This window comes from Corapipo altera, unplaced genomic scaffold (genome assembly GCF_003945725.1).
Source record: "Corapipo altera isolate COAL_440 unplaced genomic scaffold, ASM394572v1 44, whole genome shotgun sequence".
Taxonomy (NCBI): domain Eukaryota; kingdom Metazoa; phylum Chordata; class Aves; order Passeriformes; family Pipridae; genus Corapipo; species Corapipo altera.
Genome location: NW_020884880.1, coordinates 8022315 through 8034768, shown reverse-complemented (window position 1 = coordinate 8034768; position 12454 = coordinate 8022315). Strand labels below are relative to the sequence as shown.

Genomic DNA, 12454 nt, shown 5'->3' with positions numbered 1-12454 from the left:
ATTAGGATTTTTATTTTTTATGATTTTTCAATAAAATTAAGCTATACTGTGTTGTGTTAGCCAAGTTGCTGTGTTGTGTGTACGCTTCTGTGGTCTAAACATTCATACTTCATTTTGTAATAAAAGGTGTCATTAATATTGGATTTAACTTTCCTTGAACTGACTGTGTTATCTGATCTTAAAGCACACCCTGGTTATGGATTCACTGAATACACACATCTAAAGAGTTTCTTGTCAGAGTAGAAGTATGATAAACTGAGAACAATACAATGTTACTGTTTAGTGAAAAGATGAGTCAGTACGCCTTGGATCTCTTGAAAATATTTGTGATATCCTATTATACTGAAGTGCATGATGCACTTCATCCTCTACCTTTTTCCAGTCACCATTGAATCTTTAATGCATACTGTGGTCTCAGTAAAAAGCACTGAATACAAACCTGAGAATTTGTTTGTAAATGTTTTTGATTTGTGGTGTTTAAAAATGGGTCATAAAAGCACTTACTGTTTCTGAAAGCATCTAGAGGTGGGTTCAGTTTCAGCAGATGGATGGGTGAGCTTGCTTCTGAGTGATATGAGTCTGTCCCTTCCCCTGAAGTTGATGGGATTCTGTGTTCTTACAACATTTTAGGATTGTTTTAAGGAAGTGATAGATTAAAAGGATGTTTTTTCTTACAGTATTTTGTTTACAAAGGAAAACTAACTGGTTAGCAGTATTCTCTTCAATGTTTGCTGTACTATGAAGGAATATTTTGATACTTTAACTGATTTATTTCCCAAAATATGTGAAACTGGGGGAAAGAAGTGTATGCATTTCCTGGACATGCTGAGTTCACCAAAACTAATGCTTAACTGTCTTTGGAGTGGAGTGGCTTGAAGGCTGTAAAGTGGACATTTAAAGAAATTCAGAATAACTATCCACTTCACATTCAGGAAGGGTGTATGATGCATTTTGTATATGATTTTGAAAGCAAACCTGCTTGAGATCTGGGTCATAATGATTAGAAATTGGAAGAGGAGACTTCTGAGTAGGGAAATGTCAGTGTAAGACCCAGTAATGCCGTAGTGTATTATTGTCCCTACTGTACCCTAATGTTTAAGTTTCTGAACTAAAAAAATTTGTCTCCTAAAAAAAAAAAAAATTTAAGCTCCTAAAAAAAATTCCCTGTTTAGTTCATTGCAAGGCTGCTGGGAGTGAAATTCAGAAAAGGCTTGGTGCTTCTCAAGAGTGGGGAGGAGGCTTGCACTAACCAGAAGGAAATACCGCAGAACGAGCCATACATGTTAAACTGTGCCCCTCTTTGGCCTTTATACAAGAACAAAACTCACAAAACTCAATTCTTCTGTTTTTACATGCCAAATATTATGTTTACACCATGAATGAAGATACCCATGAGCCAGTTTCAGAAGCAGAAGCACGTGTGGTGAGGTCTGTGTAAGCCAGTGTGGGTTTGGCAGCTGCGTTGGCATATACCAGCAGTACTGCAGATGCAAGGTTTCCTGTGTTAGAGACTCAGCTCTCTTGTGCCATATGAAAATAGTGCAGGGCATACACAGGCCAGTATTTTCCCTTGCTTGATCCCAGTTTCACCCAGTCTGAAAGTGGCCTTAGGAACTAATGTATTTCACGTGTCACTGAGGTAGGTGGTAGACACAGCCTTGTGTTGGGTCACATCGTCTGGTTGAGGGAGCCCATATAGGTGTGCGCTGAGACAGAGAAAGGTCCTCCAGAAACGTGAGCCAGTACTGAGCAAAACAACCAATTTCTGTATCTTGCCTCAGGGTTTTAAGGTTTTGACTCAGTGCTGCACCTTAGCAGGTGTGCTCTAGCTTATGGATTGTAGGCTTTTGGATACCAGCTGCTCATCATATGAAGAGCAGCTGGTATCATCATTAGAAACTTCTTGGCTTTGCTAAGCACTAGAGGTCTCCATTCTGCTTTCAGTCATGGACTGAATTGTCTTTTTTTGGAATAAAACCTGTTTATTTTTTTTAAAATCAAATGACTGCTAATTATCCTGTTATTGCATACATAGAATTTCTGTCCCGTGCATGATCAGAAGTCAGACATGAATCTTATTCTTTGTACTTAATTTCATGTTTTCAGTCAGCGTCAGGTATAGTTTGGGTGGACCTGCTGCAGAAGAAATCTTATTGTACCCAACTTGTGATTTCTTATTGAAATGGCAGGAAGACAGGTGAGAAACTGAGCCTGTCACACTGGACTCAGTTCTGGTGTAATGTGAAGCCAAACTATAGCTGTTTGAAAAATGCATTTTTTAAATTTTACATGCTGTGAAGCTTTCGATTACTTGAGAAGTTAATTGGAGGGTTTAAAAAAATGTTGCATTTGGATTTAGTGTTCTGAATCTTTGGAAGAGCTAGGCCTCAGCAGAGCAGGAGTTGTGGTTCAGTATTGACACAAAGATACCGATATAGATATTCATAAATTTTTATTGTGCAATAAACCAGATGGCAAGAAAACAATGTGTTTCAGAGTTCTTTTAAGAATACAATTTTGAGTATTCAATTTTATTCAGAATTGCAGTTTGGCTTTTTGTTCCTCAGAGTGGATGTTTCACTTGTGAGATTTGGTTACGCAAGTCACATTGTATTCTTGCAGTCTGTTTTATGCTTAAAATGTAACATGACATGATTGTTAAAAACTGTAATAAAATATTGGAACAGCCTAAGGAATTCTCTTTTGCTAACTGGTTTTCTGGAATGGTAACTGTTCCAGAAAAAAAAAAATCAAATATACAGCTAATTACAGAAAAGCTGTGGCTAGCATGCTGCTCTCTCTCTTTTCCCATGACCTTCTAATTTTACAATTTTTGTGTGTGTGTCTGACCAATTAAAATATGACGGCAGAGCAAAATAACATAGTCCAAATGCCCAGCAGCTGGGATATAGATGTAATAATCCATGTCCTTGAATCATAGGAAATAGGGGACAAATTGCAGATAATTTAGTCACTCTACTTCTGCTATGCACAGCTTTTGCTCTAAGTACATCTGTTAAATTTACACCTCATTTAATACATTGATGTATTACTAAAATTACAGTGGTGTTTAGTTTTCTCAGTTTGTCTTTTCTGTTACAGAAGTAAAATTGATCCTGTCTGGGTCAGAAAGAAGATTTAGATTACCTCTTAAGAGACAGACAGTTCTGTGATTTCACAGTTTTACTGATCTTTCTGTACCACATTTTGCCATTGGATGATAGTGTTTTGCTCTGTGTGGTGTTTTATATAGATATCTCTTTCCATGTATTAGAAAGTAAAAGTGCTTTTCAGATTCTGAGAAAGTAGTTCAGATATTTCTCCTGTCACACGAATCTTTTGAATCTTTTCTCTCCCTTCACCCTTCCCTGGTAGCTCATGCATATCAGAACTCTTTGGGCGTGAGAAGTTGGTTCATATGTCTGTTCTTATTCTGTAAAAGAATGAACTAAGGAGCTGTAATTTAGAGCTCATAAAGGGCTCAACACTCTGATTGCATTTCCCTTTGTTTTATTGTTAAGTAGTGTGAAAGGGGGAGGGAAGACAACTAGTTCTTTTCTTCTGAGAGTACAAAAATTTTGGACTCACTTTTTTGTCTTGTTCTACCACTGTATGCTTATTTGAGGTCAGAAATCTTCTAAGAATGGACAGGACTCATGTATGAGGGCAGGATTTGCCAACAGAGATAAATAAAATCACTAATAGCAGTACTGTTACGTGATAAGGAACCTATTCTTTTTCTGTGTCAAAATTCATGAAGCCTCAGAAAATCTTCCGACACTGCTGTGAAAAGTGGCAGAATTAGGCATTGGGATGATTTTCTAGGTATCTTGATTTAAGATGTTGTATAGTTCCAAATGTTTTGAAACAGCATCAATTATTCTTTTTTATTATTCTTAAAAATTATTAATAAGCAGTATAGTGTGAACATGCTGTTCTCAATGGTTAGCATCATTGGGGAGCATGCTGTTTGCTCTGTGACTTGATAAGCAGTGTTCTGCCACTGCACTTTTTCTTCATTATTGTATGGACAACTCTTGTCCAAGTTCTTTTAAGTTTCACCTAAAGTTCATGTGAACATTTGATAAGTGACTGATGCAGAGTGGTTGTATCAGAGTGCCTAAAGACAGCTAGGAGAGTTCTGCTTCAGAGATGCCATAGATCTTTAATGCTGTATGTTGATGAAAAGATCAAAGATATATGTCTAATTGGTTTCAAACCTAAGCAAAACTGAAACTGAAATATAAGCATTTAAGTATGTGTTCTAGAGCATAGTGCTGCTTGATATTGAATACTTTCAGATGTAAATGCTGCGTTCCCTGTGATTTCACTGGTAAGTGTGGTTGCTCAGTATTTCACAGAGTGAATTCAAACAGAGGAACAAGCTCAATTATCTGAAAGTTTTCTTGTATATTGTTTTTGAGCAGTTTAGTGAAATTGAAGTCTGTGAAAGCAATAGGTGTTGTAGATTGTCAAGACCTCTCAGATATGTGTGCTGCTGTTTGATATCTGAATAGGCCTAGAACTGTCCTCACAGAAACCACCTACTATGTATGCAGAAGAAAGTCTGAAAAATGAACATTTCAGATCTGTATGGGTATTTGCAGTAGATATGAAGGACTTAAGATTTTTTTTTGTAAATTGTCCCTCCATGTGTACTTATACAGTCTTCCATTGCTACGTTAGTGTTGAAAGTGTCATACAGACTGGGTAGTATGACATGCATTATGAGATGTAGAAAGATAAAGAAGGGAAAAAGTGTATTTTAAAGCTTTTTTTGACTACAGCTAACTCATATACATTAATATTAATAACATTTAGGTTTCTCTTTGTGTTTTGTTCCACAGGCAGCAGGAGCAATTCGTCCTCTAGTTTCTACTGTTGTTGCCTCTGCTGCAGATGGCTGTTTAGACCACTCATTGGAACGTGCCAGGTACAGAGCGAGTGAAATGCCTCAAGCTTTCTTGTTTGATGTAATCTATGAAGCATATCAACAGGTAAGATATTAGGACTTTCTAAGACTTTTTTCAATTTAATTCAGTTAAAAAGAAAGATAACTTTATTTCTCTTTTTTCAAAAACAGAGATTCAGCATCTATTTCAGATCACATCAAACTATGCATATTACTTCTCAGTCTTTTGAAAAAGCCTTATCATTCTAATCTGTTGAAGTTTTTTTCATATCAAACTGCCAAATACAAGAGGGGTTGATGGATCTAAACAGTTGGAAAGACGTATTTGCCATAATTTTTATTGTGCATTAAGTAGATTACTTAAAGGAGTGGGTTAATGTGTTTAAAATTACGTATATATTAAGTATGTATTGTTGACTGAGAGTATCAAAGAGTTTTGGATGCACAATGTACTAATGACATTATATAATAATTTAATGGGATACAGGCTGATCTAAAATATTGGGATAATATTAATTTGCTATATCTAGGTAAATGTTTAATTTGTTTCTTGTTGCATGTGTATTCTACATAGTCTGATTAGTGGTTGAAAATGATGTTTACATAGTCTCTGTTGCAATTCTCCATTTTTTTCCTAATATATTGGTTTAATTGCTTTAATTCCTTTATTAGGAAAATAAAAATTGTAGGTGGTGTATTAAACCTGACTCTTTTCCCTTTTTCTGCCCTGAAGACTGCTTTCATTTGCCGCACCCTACATTCATGTTTTTCTGGAAGCACTCCAGCCTTTCGTCTCAGCATTCTACTTCCTTTTCATTCATCACCTTGTGGAAATTGCTTGTCCTCTAGGTATCTTCCAGCCTGACTGGAAGCAGAGCATTTCTTCATTTGTCACTTGGAAGGAATTATTTTTCACATTAATGCTGGCAGTCATGCTTCCCATCAGTCTTTCATTTCTAAACAAGTCCAGATTTCTTATACTCACTTTCAGAGAGTACAAAGCTTCGAAGTCACCAACAACAGAACAAATGTGAGGACAGGCAATGAAGAAGAAATTGTTACTTAATTGTTCAGTAATTGTTTTACTTGGAAATGTTGGCACAAACTCCACGTCATACCCCTTATGCTTGGTACTTGAAGCTATTAGATGCTGTAGATGAAGGACCAAATTAGGAGCTACTTGTGCACTTGGACTGGCTCCAACGTTTTTATTTCTGATATGAAGCAGGGGGATGTTCTTGGTGTATATCATGACAACAGCTAATACTTCTGGAGACTCTACCTTGAACGTAGTGGGTATACTCATGATAAAGGCAGCCTAGATGTGCACAGAACGCATCTCAAGAGAAAACAGCTACCATTGGTAGCTCTTTCTTTCTTGTTGATGTGTATCTCTTTTGGCAAATTGTGTGTTTATGTGCTGTTTCTCAAAACACCCCACCTAAACAACCCCCCATTTTTTCTACTGTGTTTGTTTATAATTTTCAGATACAGTAGAGCTGGCAAATACATAAAAAGCTCTTGCCATAAATGCCTCACTCAAAAGACAACTATATTTGCAGTCCCCATGCTCCTCTAAGTAGTGTTCTTTTCTCACAGATGCATTCCAGCAGCCTTCTTTTTTGTATCCCTGCTCTTTCAAGAAAAAAGCCACCAAAGTTGTGAGAAGCAACCAAAGCTATGGTTCCTTGTCCCCAGTTCCCTTTGCTTTGGCTAAATTCTGGTCATTTAAATGCTATGTGCCTTGGAGCCCTGGGAAGTGTAACACTTCACTAAAACCTCTCAACTCATATTGTTTTCTAATTATTTATGTTTCAATGGTGTCTAGCTGTCCAAGTCAAGGATTAAGACCCTATTGTTCTGAGAACTGTACAAACAAATAAAAAAAGATAGATAATTGTTGTCCTGAAAAACAGTCAAGCTACTGTAGGACGAATTTTTGTAGGAATGGATGCAGCTTATGATGCTTCCTAAATATTAACATATCCATAATTAATTCCCACAACAACCTGGTGAAGGCAAGTGTTATTGTACAGATCAACAAAAAAGAGAAAATGATTTTGTTACTAATGTTGCAAGTCATTCACAAAGCTGGGAATGGCATTCATTTTGACTGACTGGGCATGAGATCATGATTCCACTCCTGTGTATTTTATACAGTTGTGACCTTTTTGCAACAACAGTATAAGGAAAAACAACAGTCAAATATGTATTCCTTAGAGAGAAACTGTCCATTTGAATTATTGCTTTAGGTAACATAAGCTTTTCAGTTACAATGTGGGTAATGTGGAATACTGCTTTTAAACTCCATCTCTATTTAAATACATCATCTGATGTGAGTAGGTAGGTTTAGAGTGTTTACTTCCAGAAGTGTTCTCTTTCACGAACATAAGATCACTGAGTATATTGACCACAAAGTTGCAAAATTCAGTTAAAATTCAGTTCTCTGATCCTTACAGGTTTACCATCTATTTTGTCTCTTCTTGTCTGGTACCAATCTGGGCAGACCAGACTAGAGCTGCTTCTCCTTTTGTTGCTGTTTTAAATTTATTTAGAACTAGAAATTTAGCGCTATTAAAATATGAAAAAATGCTTTTGTATGATCTTTACCAAATTAAGTCATTTCCTTAGAAAACATTTTCCATTTCTTGCTCAAATGAAAAAAATAAATGATAGTAATGATTTGGGGAAGAATACATACCCTTTTGAATCTACTTCAAATAATTTTTTGTACAAATACCGAAGACTGGTTTACAAAATTATCTTGAAATATATGTGTGTTACAGTAAATCCCCTTTACATTTGGCACCAAAAATCTAGCACGGATTTTGAAGACATTCAGCCAGGTTGTTCACATGCATTTTGTTGTGATCTATTTCATTTTTGTGTGCTGGATCTCAATTTACTTTTCACTCTCACATCTTTATTGGCTACAACATACATATTCTAAACAGATCTTTTTCAGATGTATGTTACTTTCTGATTTAACTGCAATGATGTCAAGATTTCTGGCATCATAACTATTCTTCTCAGCTTTATAGTAGTGCTGTTGAAACCTTTTAAATTTTGTTGCTCAAAAATCACATGCATTCTGTTGTCTTTGTAATGGCTTTGAGAGATCATTAAAAAAAACATTCTTCATCGCTTTTTGGTGAGGTTCTGGATACTGTTAGGTTTTCTGATGGTTAATTTTGAAATTTTTTTTAACCATACTGAAACCATAGTATAGTTTTATGAAAATATTTCCTTAAAATAATCTCAGGCTTTTTCAGTTAGTATGAGTTTTAACATCAGTGGTAAAAGCAACCTTTTTTTTTTTTTTATAATGTCTGCATATATGCTAGCGAGGAAAAAAAAAGATATTCAGATGTCCTATATTTTCACTTTTTTATTTGGGGAATGCAAGCAACTTGAGAAGCATTATTGTTTCATGGTGAAAGGCCTTTTTTGATGAGGCGGGTAAATGGAGGTGCAACAGGGAAGGGAAAACTCTTTTGTGTTCTTTTACCTCAGATGAAAATTGCTCCAATGCAACAGGATCAGAAGAACAGTTTAGGAAATATCTACTCCTTCTGCTCCAGAGCAATGATATTGATTTTAACATTTTATAAGGTTTCTGCCACTTTTAACTCAGGATATGTCTTGTACTGGACGTCACATAAGACAGACTAAAAATGTTTAAAGTCCATATTGAAATTAAGCAGCTGTTCAGAGCCCACAACAGCCAGTGGGGCTAAAATAATATCTTGATCTTAAAAGGCCTCACTACTCTGACTTATGTGTCATTAGATAGAGTACTTGACTGTAATAAATTATCAGGCATAGTCTGATTTTGGCAGATACAGGCACCTGATTGTATGTAACACTGCTTAACAATTTTTATTGCAAATCTCTGTGTTCAGCTTAGGAGATATAGCAGTGCTTTCATGCCCTTCAGTTTGTAAAATTTATAAAATTTATGAAAGTTACAGCTTTTATTTGTATGATGCATATGTGACCCAAGGTGGAAAAGTGACAGATGCAAACAGCTGCAGGGGGAGAAAGAACTGTATTTATACTGTGTGTGGTGTCTCACAAGCAGGAGGCTTTACCTTAGCCAGGGGTTTTCCTTGGGATTTTGAGTAGAAGGATATAGCAGTTTGTTAAGCAGATAAATGTACTGTTAGTACTCTTAGTTCTGGTATGTCCTAATTTGTGAGTTCTCATTTCCTGCACGACATAATGATCCACAGTAAATATTAGTAGTGGACAAGTTAAATTTTTTAAAATAAAAAATCCAAATCTCTTGTAACTAGTAAAACCTGTGGAAAAGTTATAAAAAATGGCAGAATCCATGATTTACTTCAATTCTTATATACCTGGAACAAAATCAGCCAGTTGGATGTTTTCATGTTATTTTTATTTTATTATGTTAATAATTAAGTTCCTGATCTTTTAAAATACATATTTCTTTTCTATTCTTATCAACCCTAAGGGAAATCAGGGAAGTTAAAAGTGTTAATTGAAAATCCACCTCTTCCAAAGATAGTAAATAAGGGATAGATTCCTTAGACCAGACTTGTTCATTTTTGCTTAAGATAGTTTCATGTTTCTGTTTAGCTTTTTAATTTAAATAGGAACAAATGTGAAGTATGATCCTACACGGGTGGGGAAGACTTCACTTACCAGAAGTCAAGTGTTCCCCGGAGCAGTATGTTTTTAAGGAATTAGAGTATCAGGAAGTCAGGTAGACTACTTTTTTCCTTTAGTCAAAGTAGGCCGAGACTGATTTCTGTAATACTTGTTTCTGACATATTGTGAAATGCACAGAGATTTCAGAGATCTTTTTTCTTTAACACAGAGCATCTTGTTGTGTCATGTCACATCACCATACAAAGTAACACAACCACAATATATAAAGGCTGAAATACCCAGGCTTAAAGCACTGAGCATTTGAATGGTATCTGCTAAAGCAGGGAACGTAGTAGAAACATCTAAAAAGCTTTACCTTTCATGATTTGGCAGAGAAACAACTGAAAATGGAAGCAGGAGAGGAGTGATATGTAGAAGATACTGACCAGCTTCTATGTCAGAGATGTAAATAAACAGCCTAGGGAAGATTGATATGATGGTTAGAGAGTTGTCAGCATGAATGCTGGGGGTCACCGATGTGACCAGTCCAGTGAAGCCGAGGACCTTATGAGAAAGAATAGCTCCATACAAAAGCTGGAAAAAGAGAGTGACATGTTAGAAGGGTATTCTGCAGGAATCCTTCACGTGTGGATGGCATGGCAAAGTGTGATCACTATTTAAAAATAGAAGGATGAGTTTATAAAAACTTTAATTTTAAGAAAAAATATTTTGATATACACCTTTTTTTTTTTTCTGCTAATCATTTCTATATTATTTTATGATTATCCTCAAGATCTGCTGAACCTGGGAAAATTTACCACAAGAGCTATATCTTTTTTGGGGGGAATGTTTGTATTGCATATATAGTTAGTTTAATCATGTGTTGATAGCAGACTTTGGCAGATTATGGAAGTTTATATTTAGCTAATCAGAATGAAGCTGAAGTAAAAAAAAAAAAATAGGAACAGGAAACAGGAATACTCATTGAAGGCGAATGAGCTTCAACGTGTTTTAGAGATGTTTTGCTGATAATACATGACTATAATCTCCTTACAGATATCCACACAGATCAGACTGATCTTAGGGATTCTATCCAATCTACGCAGAAACTATGTAGAGATTAGTACTTTTTGGTCCCAAAAAATACACTGGATTAGTATATCTGTTCATAGCAAACATTAACCACTTTTTAAATAATAAGCAATCACATTTACTTATAGGGCATTACAACATCTGCCTGCATAGGAGAGAGCTGCTATATATAAACATAGCAATGACAAGATACAAAACAATAGTGTGTCAGGAAGAATCATGCAAATACTTTGATGCTGGATTCTGGAAGGCAGATGTTCTTCCACTCCCCAAAATAATCACTACAAGATGTTTGCAGATGGGGTTGAGATATTCTGCAAACTGTCCAACCTGTTCATTAGTAGAAGAAAAGGAAATCCCCAAATTGTTCTCTAACAAACCCCTGTGAATGTTCAGGGAAGATTTTGCCAGAGTAAGAAGGGAAGTTGGCTATTGTTAGACTCATTGTAGAAGTATTTGCTCAAAGTATTGTCTTTTTTGTATGTAAATAATAGGGATTGTATTCCATGTGGATTTTGTAAACTTCTAAAGTGCTTTTTGAAAGGGCATAACTTTACTGGGATTCTTTTTCAAATGTGTGGAGCATTTTAGTATCCTCTTTAGTGGGAAAGTGAAGTCAGTTGTAGCAGTGTAGCACTATTTTGGCATAGGTCAGGCAAGACCTTCAAGGCAAAATGTCTCGACCAATTTTGGGATTTTCCTGTGGCTTCATTTTTTGTTAAAGAAATCTATGTCTGTTCCATTATTATTGCCAGAAGCAACAGGTGATTAGATGCACAGTAGCAGACAAATTGTTAACAAAGACCTTGGCAACTTTGGGAGCAAGGGTCAGATTCAGAAAAAGGACTGTAAGGTCAAAAATATAAGTGAGACAGAATTTGGGCATTCCTATGCTGGAATCCTGGAAAAAACCACTTCTCTCCCCCCTGCCAAGACTAAAGATACCTGAATCTTCAAGATTTATTTTTAACATTTACCAAAGAGGAAACTTTGTGTATGTCAAGGCATGTAAGTTGTGGCAAAGCTGAACAGCTTAGTATTTATCTCCTGTAAACATTCACTTGGAGAAAACTTTTTTTTCACTTGGAGGATGCTATTCCATCATGAATTGATGATATGGCTCAGAGCTGTTTATTTTGTACTGTAAAAACACTGACAAAGAGATCACCATTATTTTTAACATATGACAAAAAGTATGTAAGATATTTAGTTTTTATCATAAGCTGTAACAGGTTGTTTCTTGGCTGTTGCCTTTTTAAAAAAAGCACCAGGCATCTTTTATTAAGTGTATTGTATTGTAAGGATGATCATTTTACGTCATTCTTATTCAAATGCATTTTGCAGTTTCTGTATGCTCTTCACCATCCCCAGCTTTGGTCACTCACTTTGCTTTTGTATTTTGTAGTTATATGTTCAGGTCTTCTAAATACATGCCATGTACATCATTGTTGTATTTGTTCTAATTATGCATTCCAGTTTGTTTCTATAGGTTTTCTTCCTTCTCTTTAAAGATATTCTGAAATACTGAATAAAGAAGTGATTTGTGAATTATACAAGAGCTAGCTAGAATGATAGTAATCTTACTGTATGATTTGTATGAAGACGGAACCAATGTTCTTCTTTGTATGAAGTCCTAAGGGCAGTGTTCTTCTGTCTGCCTGTGAAATGTAACAGGTAATTACAGTTTTAGTACAACTATCTACTCGGTTGATCCAAGTCAACCTACTTGGCTGAATAGTTTGTTGCAATTCCTACCCCTATTTTTAAGTAGCTGTGTACTACTGATATCAAGATGGCGAATATCTGTGTTTTTCAATGTGCAGTCTAAGCATGTGAAAT

The 12454-nt window shown here is 35.7% G+C and overlaps 1 protein-coding gene across 4 annotated transcripts in view; it reads left to right on the top strand.

Moving 5' to 3' along the window:
• Positions 1–12454, top strand: part of ISPD (isoprenoid synthase domain containing) — a 111452-nt gene that overhangs the window by 18952 nt on the left and 80046 nt on the right. For all 4 annotated transcript variants that reach the window (XM_027639283.1, XM_027639281.1, XM_027639280.1 and 1 more), the window contains exon 3: positions 4848–4997. In XM_027639283.1, the coding sequence (XP_027495084.1) occupies positions 4848–4997 (150 nt within the window). The remainder of the gene's footprint in view (positions 1–4847; positions 4998–12454) is intronic.